The sequence below is a fragment of the Nerophis ophidion genome, linkage group LG03 (assembly GCF_033978795.1).
Source record: "Nerophis ophidion isolate RoL-2023_Sa linkage group LG03, RoL_Noph_v1.0, whole genome shotgun sequence".
NCBI classification, from domain to species: domain Eukaryota; kingdom Metazoa; phylum Chordata; class Actinopteri; order Syngnathiformes; family Syngnathidae; genus Nerophis; species Nerophis ophidion.
In genome coordinates, this window is record NC_084613.1 from 13,520,781 (window position 1) to 13,547,373 (window position 26,593).

Here is a 26,593-nt window from a genome sequence, read left to right on the forward strand (position 1 = left end):
ATTGTAACTGTTATTGTGACTGTGATTCTTATTGTGACCTGTGACTGTTGAATGTGATTGTGACTGTGATTCTGATTGTGGCTGTGATTGTGACTGTGATTCTTATTGTGACTGTGACTGTGAATGTGATTGTGACTGTGATTCTGATCGTGGCTGTGTGATTGTGACTGTGATTGTGACTGTGGATTCTTATTGTGACTGTGAATGTGATTGTGACTGTGATTCTGATTGTGACTGTGATTGTGACTATGTGTGTGGACTGTGATTCTTATTGTGACTGCATTATTATTTTTATGATTGTTATTGGGATTATGATTGTGATTGGATTATTATTATTATGATTGTTATTGGGATTATGATAGTGATTGGGATTATTATTGGGATTGAGATTATTATTATTATGATTGTGATTGTGACTGTGATTATGATTGGGATCATGATTGGGATCAGGATTGTGATTGGATTGTGATCGGGAATTGTGATTATAACTATGATTGTGATTGTAATTGTGATAATGATTATGATTGGTATTGGGATTATGATTGTGATTTTGATTATTATCATTATTATTACTATGATTGTGATTATGAGTATTAGTTATTGTGATTACGATTGTCATTATGATTATGATTGGCTTTGGGATTAGGATTATGATTGTGATTATGATTATTATTGGATTGAGATTATTGTTATTAGTATTATTATGATTGTTATTGTGATTACGATTGTTATTGGGATTTTGATTGTGATTATGATTCTGATCATGATTGTGATTGGATTGTGATCGGGATTGTGATTGTAATTGTGATAATGATTGTGATTGATAGTGGGGTTATGATTATGATTGTGATTATGATTGATATTGGGATTATGATTGTGATTGTGATTATTATCAGGATTATTATTAATGATTGTGATTATGATTGGTATTGGGATTATAATTGTGAGTATGATTATTAGTTATTGTGATTACGATTGTGATTATGATTGGTATTGGTATTAGGATTATGATTGTGATTATGATTATTATTTGGATTGAGATTATTATTATTATTATTATTATTATTGATTGTGATTATCAATGTTATTATGATTGTTATTGGGATTTTGATTGTGATTATGATCGTGATCATGATTGTGACCATGATTGTGATTAGATTTTGATCGGGATTATGATTGTGTTTGTGATTGTAATTGTGATAATGATTATGATTGGTAATGGGATTATTATTTTGATTGTGAATGTGATTATGATCGTGATTATGATTTGTATTGGGATTATGATTGTGATGATTAGTTATTGTGATTGTGATTATGATTGGTATTGGGATTATGATTATGATTGTGACTATGATTATTATTGGATTTGAGATTATTATTATTATCATGATTGTGATTGTGATTATGATTGTTATTGGTATTTTGATTGTGATCATGATATTAGTTATTGTGATTGCGATTGTGATTACGATTGTTATTACGACTGTGAATATGATTACGATTATGATGACATCATCCCTTTCATCAAACTGCTGACTTTGTCCAAGATGGCGTCCAAGTCTCCTCCTTTGCTAGACCCTCCTGCACCTTTCCAAGATGGCCGACCTCTCATCGCTTACCACCAAACATGAATTTTAAATGATTATTCTCTTTATTAGCAGAGTAAATATTGCATTTCAAAAGCATGCACTCATAACATTACAGTTAAAATGGTCATTTTAAGAAAATAAAAGTACAAATATTACAGGAGACAAATGTTCAATTTTTATGGAAATGTGGTCATAACATTACAATAAAAAAATAATTTTTATACTGAAATAATAGAAGAAAAGTCTGAATTGCAGTGGAAATAATTGTAAGAGTCAAAACATGAATTTTTATTACGAGATGATTTCAGACATGTTAAAATACTACAAAAATAAAGACTTAATTTGATGCAAACAGAATTATAATATTACAAGGGAATCATAATGGAGGGAAAATTGTTTCAAAATGTTAAGAGGATTTTAATGTAATTTCCTATGCAATATTATGTGTAAATGTGGAAACAAATTTTAATGAACTAAACTGAAGTTATCATGTGATCAGGGGATAGCATTTTAACATTCTCGTGTTATTCCAATAACAGAACTTTTTTGGGGGATGGTAGCATTTGTTCTCATAACTTTACGACGACAACTATTTATTTTTTTCCGTATTTTCCAGACTATAAGGCACACTAAAAATCCTGAATTTTTTTCTTAAAATGTGACAGTGCACTTTATAACCCGGTGCTCCTAAGGTAAGGAATACGTTTGGTTGAGCTTACCGACCTCGAAGCTATTTTATTTGGTGCGTGGTGTAATGGTAAGTGTGACCGGTAGAGGGCAGTCAAACATAAGAGATAAGTGTAGGCTGCAATATGATGGCAATATGACTCAAGGTAAACAACACCAACATTTTTCAACTCGTTTGAGTCAGGGTCCAAGTTAATCGATTCTATGGTCCGGAAAATACGGTAATATCATCCAATCAAGTCCTAAATCACAAGTGTCTCAAAGGGCTGCACGAGCCACAACGACATCCTCGGTTCAGATCCCACATAAACGCAAGGAAAAACTCACAACCCAGTGGGACGTTGATGAGAATGACTATGAGAAACCTTGGAGAGGACCGCAGATGTGGGTGACCCCCGCCCCCACCCAGGTTGGACCGGATGCAATGGACGTCGAGTGGATCTAACATAATATTGTGAAAGTCCAGTCCATAGTGGATCCAACACAATAGTGTGAGAGTCCAGGTCCTTAGTGGATCTAACATAATGAGAGTCCAGTCCATAGTGGATCTAACATAATATTGTGAGAGTCCAGTCCATAGTGGATCTACATAATGAGAGTCCAGTCCATAGTGGATCTAACATAATATTGTGAGAGTCGAGTCCATAGTGGATCTAACATAATAGTGAGAGTCCAGTCCATAGTGGATCTAACATAATGAGAGTCCAGTCCATAGTGGATCTAACATAATATTGTGAGAGTCCAGTCCATAGTGGATCCAACATAATAGTGAGAGTCCAGTCCACAGTGGATATAACATAGTGTGAGAGTCCAGTCCATAGTGGATCTAACATAATGAGAGTCCAGTCCATAGTGGATCTAACATAATATTGTGAGAGTCCAGTCTATAGTGGATCTAACATAATATTGTGAGAGTCCAGTCCATAGTGGATCTAACATAATATTGGGAGAATCCAGTCCATTGTGGGATCTAACATAATATTGTGAGAGTCAGTCCATAGTGGATCTAACATAATAGTGAGAGTCCACTCCATAGTGGATCTAACATAGTGTGAGAGTTCAGTCCATAGTGATCTAACATAATGAGAGTCCAGTCCATAGTGGAATCTAACATAATATTGTTAAAGTCCAGTCCATAGTGGATCTAACATAATATTGTTAAAGTCCAGTCCATAGTGGATCTAACATAATGAGAGTCCAGTCCATAGTGGATCTAACATAATATTGTGAGAGTCCAGTCCATAGTGGATCCAACATAATAGTGAGAGTCCAGTCCATAGTGGATCTACATAATATTTTGAGAGTCCAGTCCAGAGTGGATCTAACATAATATTGTGAGAGTCCAGTCCATAGTGGATCTAACATAATAGTGTGAGTCCAGTCCATAGTGGATCTAACATAATAGTGTTAGAGTCCAGTTCATAGTGGATCTAACATGATAGTGTGAGAGTCCAGTCCATAGTGGATCTAACATAATATTGTGAGAGTCCAGTCCATAGTGGATCTAACATAATATTGTGAGTCCATTCATAGTGGATCTAACATAATAGTGAGAGTCCGGTCCGTAGTGGTCTAACATAATATTGTGAAAGTCCAAGTCCATAGTGGATCTAACATATAGTGAGAGAGCCCAGTCCATAGTGGATCTAACATAATAGTGAGGGTCCGGGTCCATAGTGGATCTAACATAATAGTGTGAGGAGGCCCAGTCCATAGTGGATCTAATATAATAGTGAGAGTCCAGTCCATAGTGGATCCAACATAATATTGTGAGAGTTCAGTCCATAGTGGATCTAACATAATAGTGAGAGTCCAGTCCATAGTGGATCCAACAAAGTGTGCGAGTTCAGTCCATAGTGGATCTAACATAATGAGAGTCCAGTCATAGTGGATCTAACATAATAGCGAGAGTCCAGTCCATAGAGGATCTAACATATAGCGAGAGTCCAGTCCACAGTGGATCTAACCATAATAGTGTGAGTCCAGTCCATAGAGGATCTAACATAATAGCGAGAGTCCAGTCCACAGTGGATCTAACATAGTGTGAGAGTCCAGTCCATAGTGGGATCTAACATAATGAGAGTCCAGTCCATAGTGGATCTAACATAATATTGTGAGAGTCCAGTCCATAGTGGATCCAACATAATGAGAGTCCAGTCCATAGTGGATCTAACATAATATTGTGAGAGTCCAGTCCATAGTGGATCTAACATAATGAGAGTCCAGTCCATAGTGGATCTAACATAATATTGTGTGAGTCCAGTCCATAGTGGATCTAACATAATAGTGAGAGTCCGTCCGTAGTGGATCTAACATAATATTGTTGAGAGTCCAGTCCATAGTGGATCCAACATAATAGTGAGAGTCCAGTCCATCGTGGATCCAACATAATAGTGAGAGTCCAGTCCCATAGTGGGGCCAGCAGGAGACCATCCCGAGCGGAGACGGGTCAGCAGCGCAATATGCACAGGTCCACCCCGAGTCCCGACTCTGGACAGCCAGCACTTCATCCATGTCCACCGGAGCTACTTTTTCTCCAAACAACATTTTTTATGCACCACATCCAAATTTGACAACCTTACAGCATATTTTGCTAGGGCATACTTGTTTTACTTTTAACTCAATGACTTTTACTTCCTTTTTCGTTTACTATTAGCACCCCCCCCCCCCCCCCCCCCCGATCATTTTTCATGTACTATTCCAGTATTATTGTTTAAAATAAAATACTTTTTTCTTAGTTAGTTTGGTGTCTCCTCCACAATAAAAGCCTCTCTGGTGACGGCGAGCATACAACGTGCGGTGGGTGTTTTGCACGTTGTGTGTTTTCCAATTATCGCTCAGCTTGCAGCAACAAGAAGCTTCTTGTTCTTCTTATTCCACGCCAGCACCCCCCCCCCCCCCCCCCCCCCACACACACACACCTATACACACACACACACACACTCACGCAGCACAGGGGAGGCAGAATTAACACGGTCCCGTCCTGATTTACTTCTGCTTTTAGTATCATTCTAGTCACGTTGAGTGGGAATAAATCACCCCCCCCCCCCCCCCACACACACACACACCTCCTCCCATTTGGCTTCCTTCTCGGTGCGTTGCCGGTTCCATTCCACGGAGGACGAGATGGCAGGAGGACTGAAGCGCACCGATCCGGAGGAGGTAAAAAAATAAATAAATAAAAAATAAAAAAACACGCACAGTTTTGTGCACTTTTCGTAGATTTCGTTGACGTGACGTCATGTGACACCGGCTGAGGAACAATTAGCGCGCCGGTGTGAGCCGCGCGTGTTTTTGTGAGGAACTCTGCACGCGGAATGTAGCGCGTATTTTTCGTGCGTGAAAGCGAACGTGGGTGTGGGGGGGGGGGGGGGGGGGGGTGTGGAAGGCAGGAACCCTTAAATGGAGGGGGGGGTCTATGACGTCCATTACGCCTGTCATTTTTGCAGCAACGGACGGCAGCAGGACTCGGGCTGACCGGGCGGCGTTTTTACGCAGGACTCAGACTGACCGGGCGGCGCTTTTACGCGCGGGAAGGACGCGTTTTTTTGTTTTTTCCTTCCCTTCTTCTTCGCGATTGGATGAAACTTTTCATAAATTTGCGGACGTTTTTTTTTTAAAAGTTTGCTTGTTTAATAAAAATGTTATAAAGTTATAAATGTTTATGAAAGAGTTGCTGCTGCGTAATTACGCATGACGCACCCGGCACCCCTGCGGCTGCTTTGAGGGTGTGGCACTGTAAACCCCTCTCTCTCTCTCTCTCTCTCTCTCTCTCTCTCTCTCTCTCTCTGTCCCTCCCTCCCTCCCTCTCTCTCTCTTTCCGAGACAGGAGTGCGCGCACTCTCCGTTCATCCGCAAGCAAGGCAACATCTACAAGCCCAACAACAAGGAGGAGCCGAAGGAGGACATGGACAACGACAGCATGAACGAGAAGTCCATGATGGACGACGTGCACACCAAGGAGATCGACCTGGTCAACCGCGACCCCAAGCAGATCAACGACGACGTGGTCAAGGTGAGGGGTGGAGGGGGGGAAAGATGGGGGGGGGGGGGGGGGGGGGGGGGGGAGTGAGTCCTGTACGAAAATAATTGCGCCCCTGGCAGCGGAGGAAGAAGTCAAAGTGGTTTTGTTAGCGCCAAAGTTTGTTCTTTTGGATTTTGGGGGGGGGGGTTACAATCAAGTGATTTGCTGGAGGGGTGGCGCCCCCCTGCGTGTGAGAGCCGCAACTGCAGCTTCGTTTCAAAGAGGGGCGCACCAGTGCAAAGTGGGGGTTGGGGGGGAGGGGAGGGAGTTTTTGTTTGTTTGTTTTTTTTACTTAAAAATTGTCATTTTTAAAACTTTCTAAAAACCTATAATCAACGAATAAAAATAAAGTTGATGTAGACCAGAGGTGTCAAACTCAAATACAGAGTGGGCCGAAATTTAAAACCAAACAAAGCCGCGGGCCACGGTTGAACAAATTAACCTTTTAATAGGGACCCAAACAAGTTTTGCATTGAACATTGAACAAGCAAGGCTTATATAACTTTATAGTGACATGCAAACTCGAGCTTCAAATAATAATAATAATTAAAGCTGCAAGCAGCATTGGTCGGGTCCGCCTTTGGCCGTTGCCAAGCCCTGGTCTAAGTCAGACCTACATAAAGTTAACTTCCTGTTGATTTTAAGTGAGACCTACATTGAGGTTTTTGTTTCATGTCTGTCCGACATTCCTACCAGAAGTTACAAGCAGTTTTATCTGTTTCCTCTTGCTAGGAGCAGTTTTTTCTGTGTTTTATTCAAAAATTGCAATAGAGCGCAATTTTGAGTTTTAAGGTTTGGTTTTTTCACTAGATCGCAATTTTTGCCAGTCCTGATGTGTGTGCCAAGTTTGGTGAGTTTTGAAGAATTTTAAGGGGGTCAAATTTCAGTTCAAAGAGGCAAAAATAGAATTTTTTGCGAACATTTTGTTTTGAAGGGGTTTTTGCCAACTTCCTGTTGATTTTTGCTATAAAAGGTACTAATTGGAAATGTAGGTCTAAGTCAGACCTACATAGAGGTTTTTGTTTCATGTCTGTACGACATTCCTAACGGAAGTTACAAGCAGTCTGTTTTTTTTTTTCTTTTTAGGGGGCGCTAACGTGCAATTTTAATTTTTGGGGTTTGGTTGCTTAATAAGTTGGGAAGGTTTGCTACACCCGACGTGTGTGTCAAATTTGGTGAGTTTTGAAGCATGGTAAGGGGGTAAAATTTCAGTTCAAAGAGGCAAAATTTGAATTTTTTGCGAACATTTTGTTTTGAAGGGGTTTTTGCCAACTTCCTGTTGATTTTTGCTATAAAATGTTCTAATTGGAAATGTAGGTCTAAGTCAGACCCACATAGAGGTTTTTGTTTCATGTCTGTATGACATTCCTAACGGAAGTTACAAGCAGTCTGTTTTTTTTTTTCTTTTTAGGGGGCGCTAACGCGCAATTTTCATTTTTGGGGTTTGGTTGCTTAATAAGTTGGGAAGGTTTGCTACACCGACGTGTGTGTCAAATTTGGTGAGTTTTGAAGCATGTTAAGGGGGTCAAATTTCAGTTCAAAGAAGCAAAAATTGAATTTTTGCGAACATTTTGTTTTGAAGGGGTTTTTGCCAACTTCCTGTTGATTTTTGCTATAAAATGTTCTAATTGGAAATGTAGGTCTAAGTCAGACCTACATAGAGGTTTTTGTTTCATGTCTGTACGACATTCCTAACGGAAGTTACAAGCAGTCTGTTTTTTTTTTCTTTTTAGGGGGCGCTAACGCGCAATTTTCATTTTTGGGGTTTGGTTGCTTAATAAGTTGGGAAGGTTGGCTACACCGACGTGTGTGTCAAATTTGGTGAGTTTTGAAGCATGTTAAGGGGGTCAAATTTCAGTTCAAAGAGGCAAAAATTGAATTTTTTCGAACATTTTGTTTTGAAGGGGTTTTTGCCAACTTGCTGTTGATTTTTGCTATAAAAGGTTCTAATTGGAAATGTAGGTCTAAGTCAGACCTACATAGAGGTTTTTGTTTCATGTCTGTACGACATTCCTAACGGAAGTTACAAGCAGTCTGTTTTTTTTTCTTTTTAGTGAAGTGAAGTGAATTATATTTATATAGCGCTTTTCTCAAGTGACTCAAAGCGCTTTACATTGTGAAACCCAATTTCTAAGTTACATTTTAAAACCAGTGTGTGTGGCACTGGGAGCAGGTGGGTAAAGTGTCTTGCCCAAGGACACAACGGCAGTGGCTAGGATGGTGCAAGCTGGGATCGAACCTGCAACCCTCAAGTTGCTGGCACGGCCGCTCTATCAACCGAGCTATACCGGGGGTTTAGGGGGCGCTAACGCGCAATTTTCATTTTTGGGGTTTGGTTGCTTAATAAGTTGGGAAAGTTTGCTACACCGACGTGTGTGTCAAATTTGGTGAGTTTTGAAGCATGTTAAGGGGGTCAAATTAGGGTGCGATGGTGCGGTATAATAAAGAATAAAGAATAATAATAATAATAATAATAATAAAACGGACGAGTTTCAATAGGGTCCTTGCCCTAGGCAGGGCGGACCCTAATAATTAAAAAATATCAATGGCTTTTCAAATAAAATTTAAATGCAAATGTAATGCCTCTTTTCTATTTGCAGCCTTCTGAGGTAAATATCAAAATACATTGTAGCGTCCCGAAAGAGTTAGTGCTGCAAGGGGGCTCTGGGTATTTGTTTTGTTGTGTTTATGTTATGTTACAGTGCAGATGTTCTCCCGAAATGTGTTTGTCATTCTTGTTTGGTGTGAGTTCACAGTGTGGCGCATATTTGTAACAGTTGTAAAAGTTGTTTATACGGTCACCTTCGGTGTGACCTGTATGACTGTTGACCAAGTATGCCTTGCATTCACTTATGTGTGTGTAATAGCCGCATATGTTATGAGAGTGGGCCTGCACGCTGTTTGTATGGAGGAAATGCTAAAGGCAGTGCCTTTAAGGCACGCCTTCAATAATGTTGTCCGGGTGAAAATCTGGAGAATGCTTGCTCCGGGAGATTTTCGGGAGGGGCACTGAACTTCGAGAGGATTGGCAAGTGTGAGAAATTGCGCTGTTACAGCGGCACCGCTGCTGTGTAATAACGGCGGGCCAGCTGGAATGTTAATTTGATATTGCCTCAATATTTCGACATCGACAGTTACAAATAAGAATTTAAAAAACACACTAAAGATTCCTGGGACCCAAAAGGGCCTCGGTCATTAAAATGTTTAAAATCAGTCATTTATGAATATTTTTTTTAACTTTCAATGCTTATATATATATATATATATATATATATATATACATATACATACATACATATATTTTATCCGGCCCGCGGGATTTTGCTGAGTATAAAAATTAACCTGAAATTTTTGAAAGAAAGAAAATGAAAGAAACAACAGTTCTAAATGTGTCCACTGGATGTCGCAATAGTGATTATTGTTATCTATGTAGCTGATGCTACATATTCACAAAATAAACCACATGATGTTAGTACAAAAATGATCAAACTACACAAATAACATACTGCAATTTGATTTTGATGTCATTTTTTTCATCTTGATAATATGGAAAATGAACACCAATGAGTTGACTGATGAACATTATCACATTGTGTATTCAGGAAATATAAATAACGACATATAAAGATAGAATACTATTAACCGCAAATATATGAGTGTAAAAAACAAGAAGATTATGATTTGCACATTTTCAGCATGAGCTTGTTTTTATTTTGAAACAAAGAAGACAATCGAAAGTTGTCTTTATTTTTACGTTATCGTGCCATGATTTTACCATTCGGCCCACTTGGGAATATATTTTTCTCCATGTGGCCCCCAATCTAAAAAGAGTTTGACACCCCTGTTTTTTGATTGATTGATCGATTGACTGATACTTTTATTAGTAGATTGCACAGTTCAGTACATATTCTGTACAAATGACCACTAAATGGTAACACCCGAATAAGTTTTTCAACTTGTTTAAAGGCCTACTGAAACCCACTACTACCCACCACGCAGTCTGATAATTTATACATCAATGATGAAATATTAACATTGCAAAACATGCCAATACGGCCTTTTTAGTTTACTAAATTGCAATTTTAAATTTCCCGGGAGTTTTTGCTTGAAAAATATGATTTTTTTTAAAAACTTTTTTAAAATGGGTTTTTTTGGGGGGGAAAGGACAAGAAAATAAAAAAATAAATAAAACTTTATGTCAAAGGATGGATCTTTAGTTGAGCTATATATAATTAAGCATTAAAAGTTTAAAAAAAATAAATAAATGACCAATTTTAAACATTGTAATGATCGAGGCCTTTTTCGGCCCCTGGGATCTTGAGTGTGATTTTTTTTTTTTTTTTTTTACTTTTCTATGTTAAAAAAAATAATGAATCAAAATTAATGGTGTTATGAATTAATGACCTACTTTAGGCTTTAATTACTTAAAAATAATCCAAATCCAATATTCCACTTTGAAAAATATTTTGGATAAATGTTGCATATTATGTAGTTTTGCCATAAAAATGGGTTTCTTTGGGGGGAAAAAGGACAAGAAACTTAAAAAAAAACAACTTAATGTCAAAGGATTGATTTTAAGTTGAGCTATATATATTTAAACATTGAAAGTTAAAAAAAATATTCATAAATGACTGATTTTAAAAATTTTAATGACCGAGGCCCTTTTGGGTCCCTGGGACTTTAGTGTGATTTTTTAAAAACTTTTTTAAAATGTTTTTTTTGGGGGGGAAAAGGACAAGAAAATAAAAAAATAAAAAAATAAAACTTTATGTCAAAGGATGGATCTTTAGTTGAGCTATATATAATCAAGCATTAAAAGTTAAAAAAATAAATAAATAAATGACCAATTTTAAACATTGTAATGATCGAGGCCTTTTTCGGTCCCTGGGATCTTGAGTGTGATAGTTTTTTTCTTTTTTTTCTTTTCTATGTTAAAAAAAATTATGAATCAAAATTAATGCTGTTATGAATTAATGACCTAGTTTAGGCTTTAATTACTTAAAAATAATCAAAATCCAATATTCCACTTTGAAAAATATTTTGGATAAATGTTGCATATTATGTAGTTTTGCCATAAAAATGGGTTTCTTTGGGGGGAAAAAGGACAAGAAACTTTAAAAAAAAACTTAATGTCAAGGGATTGATTTTAAGTTGAGCTATATATATTTAAACATTTAAAGTTAAAAGAATATATTAATAAATGACTAATTTTAAACATTTTAATGACCGAGGCCCTTTTGGGTCCCTGGGATCTTTGGTGTGATTTTTAAAAAATGTTTAAACTTTTTTAAAAATGGGGGGTTTTTTTTGGAAAAAAAAACAACAAAAAAAAAAAAACTTTGTGTCAAAGAATGGATATGAAGTTTATCCAAATACATTGAAGCGTTAAAGGTGAAACAAACATTTTTTTATGACTGATTTTTACACTTTATAACTGAGACCCTATTTACAAGTTCTTCTATATGACCACGCCCATCATGTGACCTGCAGCAGCCAATCAAACGTGAGCTCCGTCATGGGACCGAGGAAATATGTCTCCCGTGGATTTCATTAGGGGACGGAAAGTTGTAGAAGACTCATCGGACTCACGAGATGATGAAGATCTTTTTTGGCATTTTTTACATCACAGCATATCATAGCAAGGCCACTGCGACCCCTGGTGGCCCGTCAGCAGAACACCAAAGACACCCTCGAAGAATTCAGCACTGCCCGAGTGCTTTTGAGCAAGCTCCGAGCAATCAAAGTACGCCCACTTGTGCGGCAATAATGTGGTAATACTGGGTTTTATAGTACTTCTTAGGATGAGAATATAACACCTAATAATGTAGTAAAACTGTATTTTATAGTACTTCTTAAGATGAGAATATAACATAATAATGTAGTAAAACTTAGTTTTATAGTACTTCTTAAGATGAGAATATAACACCTAATAATGTAGTAAAACTGTGTTTTATAGTACTTCTTAAGATGAGAATATAACACCTAATAATGTGGTAAAACTGTATTTTATAGTACTTCTTAAGATGAGAATATAACACCTAATAATGTAGTAAAACTGTGTTTTATAGTACTTAAGATAAGACTATAAACACCTAATAATGTAGTAAAACTGTGTTTTATAGTACTTCTTAAGATGAGACTATAACACCTAATAATGTAGTAAAACTTTGTTTTATAGTACTTTTTCAGATGAGAATATAACACCTAATAATGTAGTAAAACTGTGTTTTATAGTACTTCTTAAGATGAGAATATAACACCTAATAATGTAGTAAAACTGTGTTTTATAGTACTTTTTCAGATGAGAATATAACACCTAATAATGTAGTAAAACTGTGTTTTATAGTACTTTTTCAGATGAGAATATAACACCTAATAATGTAGTAAAACTGTGTTTTATAGTACTTTTTCAGATGAGAATATAACACCTAATAATGTAGTAAAACTGTGTTTTATAGTACTTCTTAAGATGAGACTATAACACCTAATAATGTAGTAAAACTGTGTTTTATAGTACTTCTTAAGATGAGAATATAACAACTAATAATGCAGTAAAACTGTGTTTTATAGTACTTCTTAAGATGAGAATATAACACCTAATAATGTAGTAAAACTGTGTTTTATAGTACTTTTTCAGATGAGAATATAACACCTAATAATGTAGTAAAACTGTGTTTTATAGTACTTTTTCAGATGAGAATATAACACCTAATAATGTAGTAAAACTGTGTTTTATAGTACTTCTTAAGATGAGAATATAACACCTAATAATGCAGTAAAACTGTGTTTTATAGTACTTCTTAAGATGAGAATATAACACCTAATAATGTAGTAAAACTGTGTTTTATAGTACTTCTTCAGATGAGAATATAACACCTAATAATGTAGTAAAACTGTGTTTTATAGTACTTCTTAAGATGAGAATATAACACCTAATAATGTAGTAAAACTGTGTTTTATAGTACTTTTTCAGATGAGAATATAACACCTAATAATGTAGTAAAACTGTGTTATATAGTACTTTTTTAGATGAGAATATAACACCTAATAATGTAGTAAAACTGTGTTTTATAGTACTTCTTAAGATGAGAATATAACACCTAATAATGCAGTAAAATTGTGTTTTATAGTACTTCTTAAGATGAGAATATAACACCTAATAATGTAGTAAAACTGTGTTTTATAGTACTTTTTCAGATGAGAATATAACCCCTAATAATGTAGTAAAACTGTGTTTTATAGTACTTTTTTAGATGAGAATATAACACCTAATAATGTAGTAAAACTGTGTTTTATAGTACTTCTTAAGATGAAAATATAACACCTAATAATGCAGTAAAACTGTGTTTTATAGTACTTTTTCAGATGAGAATATAACACTCAATAATGTACTAATACTGTGTTTTACAGTACTTATAATGGGAATATTACACTTAATAATGTAGTAATACTGTGTTTTATAGTACTTTTTAAGATGGGAATATAACACCCAATAGTGTAGTAATACTGTGTTTTACAGTACTTGTTATGTTGGGAATACAACACCAAATAATGTAGTAAAACTGTGTTTCAAGTTCAAGTAGTACAAGTTTTAATAGGCTGAATGTGTAAAAGTACAAATAATACAAGTATTTACATGCTGAATGTGTAAAAGTACAAATAGTACAAGTATTAACAGGTTAAATGTTTGAAAGTACAAATTGTTCAAGTAGTAAGAGTACTTTGAGTAATGTACTGTAAGGATTACTTTTCTACTTTGAGTACTGCACTGTGAGGAGTACTTTTCTACTTCGAGTACTGTACTGTGAGGAATACTTTTATACTTTGAGTACTGTACTGTGAGGAATACTTTTATACTTTGAGTACTGTACTGTGAGGAGTGCTTTTCTACTTCGAGTACTATACTTAAGGAATACTTTTTTACTTTAAGTACTGTACTGTGAGGAATACTTTTATACTTTGAGTACTGAATTATGAGAAATAATTTTATACTTTGAGTAATGCACTGTGAGGAACACTTTTATACTTTGAGTACTCCACTGTGAGGAGTACTTTTCTACTTCGAGTACTGTACTGTGAGGAGTACTTTTCTACTTTGAGTACTGTACTGTGAGGAGTACTTTTCCTCTTTGAGTACTGTACTGTGAGGAATACTTTTATACTCTGAGTATTGTACTGAGAGGAGTACTTTTCTACTTCGAGTACTGTACTGTGAGGAATACTTTTATACTTCAAGTACTGCACTGTGAGGAGTACTTTTCTTCTTCGAGTACTGTACTGTGAGGAGTACTTTTCTACTTTGAGTACTGTACTGTGAGGAATACTTTTGTACTTCGAGTACTGTACTGTGAGGAGTACTTTTCTACTTTGAGTACTGTATTGTGAGGAGTACTTTTCTACTTCAAGTACTGTACTGTGAGGAGTACTTTTCTACTTCAAGTACTGTACTGTGAGGAGTACTTTTCTACTTTGAGTACTGAACTATGAGAAATAATTTTATAATTTGAGTACTGCACTGTGAGGAATACTTTTATACTTCGAGTACTGTACTGTGAGGAGTACTTTTCTACTTTGAGTACTGTATTGTGAGGAGTACTTTTCTACTTCAAGTACTGTACTGTGAGGAGTACTTTTCTACTTCAAGTACTGTACTGTGAAGAGTACTTTTCTACTTTGAGTACTGAACTATGAGAATTACTTTTATACTTTGAGTACTGTACTGCTAGGAGTACTTTATTAGTCCAAGTAGTGTAGTGTGAGGAGTACTTGGAAGTACTTTGAAGTAGTGTTGTGCCAGTAGTTGTGAGTAGAAGTTTCCAGTACTTTGTAGAATGTTGGGAAGAAGATGTGATTTGAGGTCACTGACTCACTCCTGCCAAACACATGTAGGGAATCCCTCCCACACACACACACACACACACACACACACACACACACACACACACTGTGTGTGTTACAGTTGTGCAGCTGGTCTCAATCACTGGTCCACATCACAAGCACACATTCTGCGGCCTTACCATAGCAGAGCAGGCACTCGACTTTAAAAGATGATCTTTGTGAGCCTTCTTGTGTTAAATAGATTATCTTTGAGAGCCTTCTTGTGTTTAATAGATGATCTTTGAGAGCCTTCTTGTTTGAATAGATTATATTTGAGAGCCTTCTTGTTTTCGATATATGTTTGTGAGCCTTCTTGTTTTTGATATGTTTGTGAGCCTTCTTGTGTTTAATAGATGATCTTTGAGAGCCTTCTTGTTTTTAATAGATGACCTTTGAGAGCTTTTTTGTTTTGATAAATGTTCCTTATGAGCCTTCTTGTGTTTAATAGATTTCCTTTGTGAGCCTTCTTGTTTTTTAATAGTTTTTGAGCCTTCTTGTGTTTAATAGATGATCTTTGTGACCCTTCTTGTTTTTAATAGATGACCTTTGAGAGCTTTTTTGTTTTAATAAATGTTCTTTGTGAGCCTTCTTGTGTTCAATACATTATCTTTGTGAGCCTTGTTGTTTTTTAATAGATGTTTGTGAGCCTTATTGTGATTAATAGAGGATCTTTGAGAGCCTTCTTGTTTTTAATAGATGTTTTTGAGCCATAATAGATGATCTTTGTGAGCCTTCTTGCGTTAAATAGATTACATTTGAGAGCCTTCTTGTGTTTGATAGATGATCTTTGAGAGCTTTTGTGTTTTAATGTTCTTTATGAGCCTTCTTGTGTTTAATAGATTATCTTTGAGAGCCTTTTTGTTTTCATAGATTATCGTTTTAAGCCTTCTGGTGTTTAATAGATGATCTTTGAGAGGTGTATTGTGTTTTCACAATCTTCTTTTTCTTCTCCTTCGTCTTTCTTCTTCTTTCTCTTCATCTTTTCTTTCTTCTCCTTATTTTTCTTCTTCTTCATCTCTTTTCCCTCTTCCTACTTCTCCTTTTTCTCCATCTTCTTTTCCTTCTTCATCTCTTCACCTCCTTCTCCTACTCCTTCTCGTATTCATCCTTCTTCTCTTTCATCACCTCCTCCTCCTCCCTCTCTTTCTTGCTGAGCTCTGTCCTACACGGCATTGGTCAGAAGGTCATTAAAGTTGACAGCGAGGTGAAACGTTTCAGTCGAGATGCTTCTTTCTTCGTGTCAAACTCCCAAGGGGGAAAGTCGGTGAAGGTCCTGGGCGCCAGTTCCGGTGACACTTTGAAGATAGCGCTCTCAGAATAGCATATGCGGGGGCTTTGTGTACGCAACAATGCGGTCGCCATGGCGACGGGTCACATGTGGCCACGAGGCAGTGACTTTTAGAAGTTCTAATTCTTTAATAACGCTTTATTTGTCCTCTAAAAATAAGCCCAGTGTGGAATTCCCTGCAGGACTCCAAAGAAAAAGTCAAACACTTCCACTCCGATCGTCTTCTAGAAGGACAGACCACGTCCGCTCGTTCAGATCTCAGAGCTCGGTGTCTTCTCCACATTATTATCTTTGTCAAAAATCATCTTTGATACGCTTAAAACAGGGATGTCCAAACTTTTTCCACTGAGGGCCGCACATGGAAAAATCAAAGCATGTGGGGGCCATTTTGATATATTTCATTGTCAAAACCATAACAAAATACCGGATTTCCTTGAATATGCGCCTGCCTTGAATTACTGCCGAGTCAAAGTCGCTCCCCAAATTTGTCGTCATTTTCAAAATGGCAGAGGAGTTTTGTTTTTCTTTTACTATGTGTAAACCAGGGGTCTTGTTCCACAGCCATACAGATCACACTGATGGTTGTGATATAAAACAACTTTAACACTCTTACTAATATGTGCCACACTCTGTGAACCTACACCAAACACATTTCGGGAGAACATCTGCTCTGTAACACATTATAAACGCAACATAAGAATTACCCACAATGCCATGCATCCATGACTCCTGGCAATATTATCCACCCCGCTACCACCAACCCCCGACCCTCCACCCCCGATCTCCGTGCGTAGGTTGAGGTGGGCGGGGTTGGAGGCGCGTATATAATACAGCCATGAGTCACGGATGCATGGCATTGTGGGTAATTCTTGTATTGCGTTTATAATTTGTTATAGAGCCGATGTTCTCCAGAAATGTGTTTGGTGTAGGTTCACAGAGAGTGGCACATATTAGTAAGAGTGTTAAAGTTGTTTATATCACAACCATCAGTGTAAAAGGTATGGCTTTTGACCAAGTATGCATTGCAATCTCATATGTCAAGCAGAAAAATGTACGCGTCCGGCCGGCACGCAGATAGCGTTGTGTAAAGGCGGCCGCGATGACATGTTGTAGAACAGTGGTCCCCAACAACCGACACTGATTGTTATTTATTACTTCGGTATTGTTGTCTTGTTCTGTATATAGCACAGTATTTTGTATTTATATAGTGTTTTGTATATTGTACAGGATTGCTTATTATTTTGTATTGGATAGTAGTCTGTTTATTTCAATTGTTAGTTTTTTCCTGTATTACCTCTTGTGTTATTTATTTCATCCCATATTTGTTCCCACTACCACACCTTAAGTTGGAGTCTTTAATCTCGTTATATGCAAATATAATGACAAAGTCCATTCTATTCTATTCTCATTCCAATATTTTTAATGTTCTTTTTTACTTTTGCAATAGCATTTACAGAATGTGTGGCGGGCCGGTAAACAATTAGCTGCGGGCCGCAAATGGCCCCCGGACCGCACTTTGGACACCCCTGCCTTAAAAGGAGACAACATTGCTAGATCTTTTTTTTCTGTAAACCAGTCACTCTAAAAGTACTATACTTGTTTTTCCTCACATAATTGGCCATGACACATGTGCAGGGAATTTTCTAAAACACAAAAAAAACAAAGCTGAGTATATAATTAAGACAAATCTTCTTGGCAATAGAGAAGAATGCCTTATAACGATACTTTGATGTTGTTTAGCTCTTGAGTTGCCAACACATACATCCATCCATTTTCTACCGCTTGTCCCTTTTGGACACGCTATAAATGCACGCCAGGAACACGTGACCAAATACACGCCCTCAACAGAGTGTCCATTGGTTATTATTAGTTATTAGTTTTAGCAATTAATCGTTTGTGATTAGTTATTACCGTATTTTCCGGACTTTAGAGCCGCACTGATCTGCTGCTCGGATCATGACATATTCTGGTTTTGGTTCCATTTTGTATTACATCTTGTTAGTGTTTGTCTTCCTTAGTTCCTGGTGGCACTTCCTGTTTGTTCCGTTTCCATAGTTACGCATTAGTGTCACCTGCCTTTTGTTTATTACGCGCACCTGCTTTGTAATTACTCCCCTTATTTAAGCCTGCCTTTTCCGTTGATTCGCTCTCGGATCCTAGTTTCTGTTCCATGCAACAGGTGACGACGCTGTTTCCCAATTGCGCTTTTAGTTCTTTCTAGTTCCCATGCTAGTTCTGTTCGTTTTGCCTTTATTGCCTTGTGCAAGTGTTTCTGTTCTTAGTCTGTTTTGTAGTATAAATAAATCTCCATTTCTTACCTTCACGCTGTGTCCAATCCGACTGCATCCTTGAGAGAATGAACCCGCACCACGATGCCAGCTAACCGTCACATACCTGCAAAAGTTTTGGGGATTTTTTCCCCATATATTAGCCACAAATATTTACGATGTGAAATTAGTTATTTACACAGAAACATTTTATTTTATAAATGTTTATTTACATGCCTTAATTGTTTCCAAGCGGTGTCTGTAACAGGGCAGTAAATCGGCTGCTCAAACAAAACAGAGGTCATCGTCATGGACCACATCAAAAGCACATATTCTGCTGCCTTTCCATAGCAGAGCAGGCACTCGAGTTTAATAGATAATCTTTGTGAGCCTTCTGTGTTAAATGGATGAACTTTGAGAGCCTTCTTATTTTAATAGATGATCTTTGTGAGCCCTCTTGTGTGTAATAGATGATCTTTGAGAGCCTTTCTTGTTTTAATAGATAATATTTGTGAGCCTTCTTGTGTTTATAGATGAGCCTTGCGAGCCTTTTCGTATTCAATAGATGATCTTTGAGAGCCTTCTTGTGTTTTATAGATGTTTGAGAGCCTTCTTGTTTTAAATAGATGTTTATGTGCCTTCTTGTGTTTGTGTATGTTGTGAAATGACTTATTTACACAGAAATATTTGATAAATGTTTATTTACATGCCTTAATTGTTTCCAATAAAGAATCCATAGGAGTAGAAACGCCATGGATGGCTAGAAAACTGAACCACACATCTGTTTTTAAAAAAGTACTTCTGATAAATGGAAGGGCACTGCAGCACCTACTGTGAGCATATTTGTCCAAATCATGATATGTGATGGTGACTGTGTCCAATATCACCATGTGTGATGGTGACTGTGTCTATTATAATAATGTGTGATGGTAACTGTGTCTAATATCACCATGTGTGATGGTGACTGTCTAATATCACAATGACTGATAGTGACTGTGTCTTAAATCCACAATATGTGATGGTGACTGTGTCTAATAGCACAATGTGTGATGGTCACTGTGTCTAATATCACGATGTGGGATGTGACTGTGTCTAATAGCATGATGTGTGATGGTGACTGTGTCTAATATCACCATGTGTGATGGTCACTGTGTCTAATATCACCATCTGTGATGGTGACTGTGTCTAATATCCACAATGTGTGATGGTGACTGTCTAATATCATGATGTGTGATGGTGACTGTGTCTAATATCCACAATGTGTGGTGGTGACTGTGTCTTATATCATGATTTGTGATGAGGACTTTGTCTAATACCATGTTTTGTGATGGTGACTGTGTCTAATATCACAATGAGTGATGGTGACTGTGTCCAATATCACCATGTGTGATGGTGACTGTGTCTAATATCATGATGTGTGATGGTGACTGTGTCTAATATTCACGATGTGTGATGGTGACTGTCTAATATCACAATGAGTGATGGTGACTGTGTCTAATATCATGATATGTCATGGTGACTGTGTCTTATATCACAATGTGTGGTGGTGACTGTGTGTAATATCCACAATGTGTGATGGTGACTGTGTCTAATATAACCATGTGTGATGGTGACTGTGTCTAATATCCACAATGTGTGATGGTGACTGTCTAATATCATGATGTGTGATGGTGACTGTGTCTAATATCCACAATGTGTGGTAGTGACTGTGTCTTATATCATGATGTGTGATGGGGACTGTGTCTAATACCATGTTTTGTGATGGTGGCTGTGTCTAATATCACAATGAGTAATGGTGACTGTGTCCAATATCACCATGTGTGATGGTGACTGTGTCTAATATCATGATGTGTGATGGTGACTGTGTCTAATATTCACCATGTGTGATGGTGACTGTCTAATATCACAATGACTGATGGTGACTGTGTCTAATATCACGATATGTCATGGTGACTGTGTCTAATATCACGATGTGTGATGGTGACTGTGTCTAATATCACAATGGGTGATGGTGACTGTGTCTAATATCAGGATGTGTGATGGTGACTGTGTCCAGTATCCATGATGCCACTGCCTGCATGAGGGGCCATGGGCTGAGCTCCAACACAACACTGTGAGGTCTCCAAGGTTCTGGAGGACAAATATTGACAGTGAGCTCATGAAGCTGTAAGAGAGGGAGCGTCTGTGTAACGTTGTTTGACTTCAGCCTTCCTGAATGATGGAAACTGGAGACAACTTGGACAGGAGGAAGCAGGAAGGAGTTAAGGAAAGTTATTTTAAGAACTGAATTGGAATCAGAAGGTTTCAGTCGGGACCGATTCTTTAGGAAGAAAATCCTTTAACTTTTTTATTCGTTCCTTTTCTTAAACGTCTTCTTCTTCTCCTTCTCCTGGAACAGGAAGATGTCCAATTCATACGGGTGGGGGAAATGCTTTCAGGTGTTCCGGACTCTGGTTTTGTTGTCCTAATAAAGTCGTTCGATGTTGTGGTTAGCTTCTTAAAGTTGTTTTGTTAGATGAACTTTGTGTTATTCCTGATGCTACAAGGAAGAACATGTGTACGGATGCTAGCTAGCTAGCATGTTGCCCTAGACTTGGAGAGTCCCATTGTTCCACCCCCTGGGAGGTGAAGGGAGCAGTGAGCAGCAGCGGTGGCCATGCCCGGAAATTATTTGGTGATTTAACCCCCAATTCCAACCCTTGATGCTGAGTGACAAGTAGGGAGGCATAGGGTCCCCTGTTTTGTAGTCTTTGGTATGACTTGGCCGGGGTTTTAACTCACAAGCTCCAAGACTCAGAGCGGACACTCCAACCACTAGGCCACTGAGCTGGTCTCAGGTGGTACGCTAAAGAATCACTTGAAATATTGTAATGAAGGGACGTTAGCAAACGTTTATCGGCCTTCAAGGGAAGTCGTTACAATCCGACTACTGTAAACCGTAGTCCACAGCAAAATAACGGAAGAGTCTTACTCTGTCATTTCAAATACTTAACCCGCGTAGGAACTTGATGCTCTCCGCCCTTTCCCACCTCTCAGCCAATCAACATGCAGAACACACGTAAACAAAGACCAATATTGGCAAAGAAGACCGGATAGATGTCTTTGGTCAAGGACTATATAGTCCACTGATTGTCAAACTGTGGTATGCATACGCTCCAACAAGTAGTACGCTAAAGAATCACATGAAATATTGTAATGACATGACATTAGGAAAGGTTTATCAGCCTTCAAGGGAAGTCGTAACAGTCAGTCTACTGTAGGCCGTAATCCACGGCAAAATAACAGAAGATTCTTACTCCATCATTTCAAATACTTAACCCGCGTAAAAACCCGGTGCTCTCCGCCCTTTCTCACTTCTCAGCCAATCAACACGCAAAACACTTGTAAACAAAGACCAACATTGGCAAAGAAGACCGGAGAGTTGTCTCTGGTCAAGGACTATATAGTCCACTGATTGTCAAACTGTGGTACGCTAAACAATTACATGAAATATTGTAATGACGTGATGTTAGCAAAGGTTTCTCAGCCTTCAAGGGAAGTCGTTACAATCCGACTCCTGTAGGCCCTAGTCCACGGCAAAATAACGGAAGAGTCTTACTCCGTCATTTCAAGTACTCAACACGCTTAGAAACCCGATGCTCTTCGCTTACGTCCGGCTTTTCCCACCTCTCAGCCAATCAACACGCAGAACACTTTTGAACAAAGACCAACATTGGCAAAAAAGACTGGATAGATGTCTTTGGTCAAGGACTATATAGTCCACTGATTGTCAAACTGTGGTATGCATACGCTCCAACAAGTGGTATGCTAAAGAATCACATGAAATATTGTAATGACGTGATGTTAGTAAAGGTTTATCAGCCTTCAAGGGAAGTCGTAACAGTCGGACTCCTGTAGGCCGTAGTTTACGGCAAAATAACGGAATATTCTTACTCCGTCATTTCAAATACTCAACACGCGTAGGAACCAGATGCTCTCTGCTAACGTTGGCCCTTTAACACCTCTCAGCCAATCAAGACGCAGAACACATGTAAACAAAGACCAACATTGGCAAAGAAGACCAGAGAGATGTCTTTGGTCAAGGACTATATAGTCCACGGATTGTCAAACTGTGGTACGCTAAAGAATCACATGAAATATTGTAATGACGTGACGTTAGCAAAGGTTTATCGGCCTTCAAGGGAAGTCGTTACAATCTGAATCCTGTAGGCCGTAGTCCACGGCAAAATAACGGAAGAGTCTTACTTTGTCATTTCAAATACTCAACCCGTGTAGAAACCCGATGCTCTACGCTTACGTTCGCCCTTTCCTTCCTCTCAGCCAATCAACTAGCAGAACACTTTTAAAAAAAGACCAACATCGGCAAAGAAGACCGGAGAGATGTCTTTGGTCAAGGACTATATACTCCACTGATTGTCAAACTGTGGTATGCGTACGCTCCATCTAGTGGTACACTAAAGAATCACATGAAATATTGTAATGACGTGATGTTAGCAAAGGTTTATCAGCCTTCAAGGGAAGTCGTAACAGTCAGACTCCTGTAGGCCGTAGTCTACGGCAAAATAACGGAAGATTCTTAGTCCGTCATTTCAAATACTCAACATGCGTAGGAATCTGACGCTCTCTGCTTACGTCCGCCCTCTCCCACCTCTCAGCCAATCAACACGCAGAACACATGTAAACAAAGACCAACATTGGCAAAGAAAACCGGAGAGATGTCTTTGGTCAAGGACTATGTAGTCCACGGATTGTCAAACTGTGGTACACTAAAGAATCACATGAAATATTGTATTGACGTGACGTTAGCAAAGGTTTATCGGCCTTAAAGGGAAGTCGTTACAATCCGAATCCTGTAGGCCGTAGTCTACGGCAAAATAACCAAAGATTCTTACTCCGTCATTTCAAATACTCAACACGCGTAGGAACCAGATGCTCTCCGGTAACGTCGACCCTTTAACACCTCTCAGCCAATCAAGACACAGAACACATGTAAACAAAGACCTACATTAGCAAAGAAGACCGGAGAGATGTCTTTGGTCAAGGACTATATAGTCCACTGATTGTCAAACTGTGGTATGCACAAGCTCCATCTATTGGTACGCTAAAGAATCACATGAAATATTGTAATGACGTGGCATTAGCAAAGGTTTATCGGCTTTCAAGGGAAGTAATTACAATTTGACTCCTGTAGGCCGTAGTCCACGGCAAAATAACGGAAGAGTCTTACTCCGTTATTTGAAATACTCAACACGCGTAGGAACCCGATGCTCTCCGCTTACATCCGGCTTTTCCCACCTCTCAGCCAATCACACACGTAAACAAATACCAACATTGGCAAAGAAAACCGGAGAGATGTCTTTGGTCAAGGACTATGTAGTCCACGGATTGTCAAACTGTGGTACGCTAAAGAATCACATGAAATATTGTAATGACGTGACGTTAGCAAAGGTTTATCGGCCTTCAAAGGAACTCGTTACAATCCGAATCCTGTAGGCCGTAGTCTCGGCAAAATAACGGAAGAGTCTTACTCCGTCATTTCAAATACTCAACACGCTTAGGAACCAGATCCTCTCCGGTAACGTCGGCCCTTTAACACCTCTCAGCCAATCAAGACGCAGAACACATGTAAACAAAGACCAACATTGGCAAAGAAGACCGGAGAGATGTCTTTGGTCAAGGACTATATAGTCCACGGATTGTCAAACTGTGGTACGCTAAAGAATCACATTAAATATTGTAATGATGTGACGTTAGCAAAGGTTTATCGGCTTTCAAGAGAAGTAATTACAATTTGACTCCTGTAGGGCGTAGTCCACGGCAAAATAACGGAAGATTCCTACTCCGTCATTTCAAATACTCAACACGCGTAGGAACCCGATGCTCTCCGCTTACGTCCGGCTTTTCCCACCTCTCACCCAATCAACACACGTAAACAAATACCAATATTGGCAAAGAAGACCGCACACAACGACTCCTTCAAGACCATGCTGGGAAACCACAATATAAGACTATGGAAACCCACAATGTGAGACTCTTAGCGCCAACTTGTAGCCTCTTTGATGGTAGGGGAGGCAGTATAGTTGCCTCCAACTGCAATGTTTGAAGGATAGTTTGGGCCGGATCACGATGATTCTTGGTTCGTGGTAGCCTAGGAGGCCCAACCGTGTATGGAGGCGTACACAGGATGTGAAGCCATGACCAGTCGGGTCGCGGTTACCAGTTGGTGGCTTCTAGGTAAGCACGCCATCCTACTCCGGATTGTCTTTTATTTTGGAATCCAAAATAAGCAAAAAAAAGACTGTGACCATGCGTTAGGTCTACCTGTGCACCCACAGCTCCTAGCTGGAGCGGTACCACAGCTTCGTCTCTGGATATCAACTTCAGGGTGTTTTCTACGCACTTCTGCTATCACCCCGCTAGTTTTCCGAACACGCAGCCTCTTTCGTTCCTGCTTTTGTATCATGAAAAGTACTTTATTGGCAAAAATTATTTCTAGGCCAAGTCAGGTCCCCGTGCCTGAGTTTGACACCTGGGGTCTACACATTTTAAGTTACATCGCCACCTCCTGGCCTGGCAAATCCTCTTTGTGCAGTGTGAAAGGTTGTAATCACGCAAAGGTGCGCTAACCGTTGCCTCTCCTTCTTCCCGGGCTCAGGTGGACTTTGAGGACGTGATCGCCGAGCCGCTGGGGACGTACAGCTTCGACGGCGTGTGGAAGGCCAGCTTCACCACCTTCACGGTCACCAAGTACTGGTTCTACCGCCTGCTGACGGCGCTGGTGGGCATCCCCCTGGCACTGGTGTGGGGCATCTTCTTCGCCATCCTGTCCTTCGTGCACATCTGGGCGGTGGTGCCGTGCATCAAGAGCTACATGATCGAGATCCACTGCGTCAGCCGCGTCTACTCCATCTGCGTGCACACCTTCTGCGACCCCTTGTTCGAGGCCATGGGCAAGTGCTTCAGCAGCGTGCGGATCAGCACCACCAAGGAGGTGTAGGCCGCGGGGCCGTGGGAGACAGGGGGGTGTGTTTGGTGGGAAAAGGGGGCGTGGTCTCACAGAACCTCTCTCTGCCGGTGGGAATCAACAAAAAGGAGGCGGGGGTCTGTGTTTGTGTTCCAGATCTTTCCCTCTTTTGAAGCAAACATCTCCACTTCTCTGTGTTTGCTTGTGGAGCCGCTGGCCAGGCGGGGCGGCGGTCCGAAAAGCTGCTGACACGGCACAAAAAGCAAACAAGCGCAGAGCAGCAACCCCCGACCCCCATGCCTCCCATGACCTCCTATACCCCCCCCACCCCCCAACCCCCTTACTCGTCCCCCACCTGGCTTTGCTGCAGTCCAACACACTGAACCCGCCCACCCTTTTCACCCCGCATGATGCTGCAAGCCGCTCACTTGACCTAGGAAGTCGATGTCGCCTTTTTGTCCGCCCAACACGCCAACAAAATGAAGAACTTTGGGCAGCTAACGAGCATGACGTGACTCGCTGTTGTTGCGACAAATGTGCCATTTCCTGTGAGCTAGCGTCACGTCGTGTCGGCCGCACGCCGCTTTTTGCTTCAGTCGTTGCTCGTTAACACGCCCCTAGGTTTTTCCTCACAATCTAACGCTGACACAAAGGTTATTTTTAAATATTCAATGTGACGTCCCGGGGCGGGGAGGGGCTCTTATCGTTAGCTTTCCATGTTTGCACGCTTTGACTCACCTTCAGTCTACCTGCTGTCCTTTCCCCCTCCGCCCCCTCCCACCCCGCCTTCTTGAATTGGGGCTGAAATGGTGATATTTTTTATATTACAGGACTTCCCTTCTTTGCCTTCACTGTACAAATATCATGCAGAGCACATTAAAGTTGAATACGACCACA

General features: G+C 39.3%; 1 protein-coding gene across 1 annotated transcript; it reads left to right on the forward strand.

Moving 5' to 3' along the window:
* Nucleotides 1–5,277: 5,277 nt before the first annotated feature.
* cav1 (caveolin 1) lies at nt 5,278–26,593 on the forward strand. The gene is made up of 3 exons (XM_061894301.1): nt 5,278–5,438; nt 6,106–6,291; nt 25,388–26,593. Exons 1-3 carry the CDS (start codon nt 5,403–5,405, stop codon nt 25,727–25,729), a joined length of 564 nt encoding a protein of 187 aa, XP_061750285.1. The 5' UTR covers nt 5,278–5,402; the 3' UTR covers nt 25,730–26,593.

What these genes read in the sequence shown, in the direction of transcription:
- cav1 (XM_061894301.1), top strand. Translation starts at nt 5,403, where the DNA reads ATGGCAGGAGGACTGAAGCGCACCGATCCGGAGGAG. An exon ending in AGCGCACCGATCCGGAGGAG is followed by an intron (nt 5,439 to 6,105) that starts GTAAAAAAATAA and finishes TTTCCGAGACAG; the next exon opens with GAGTGCGCGCACTCTCCGTT. An exon ending in TCAACGACGACGTGGTCAAG is followed by an intron (nt 6,292 to 25,387) that starts GTGAGGGGTGGA and finishes TCCCGGGCTCAG; the next exon opens with GTGGACTTTGAGGACGTGAT.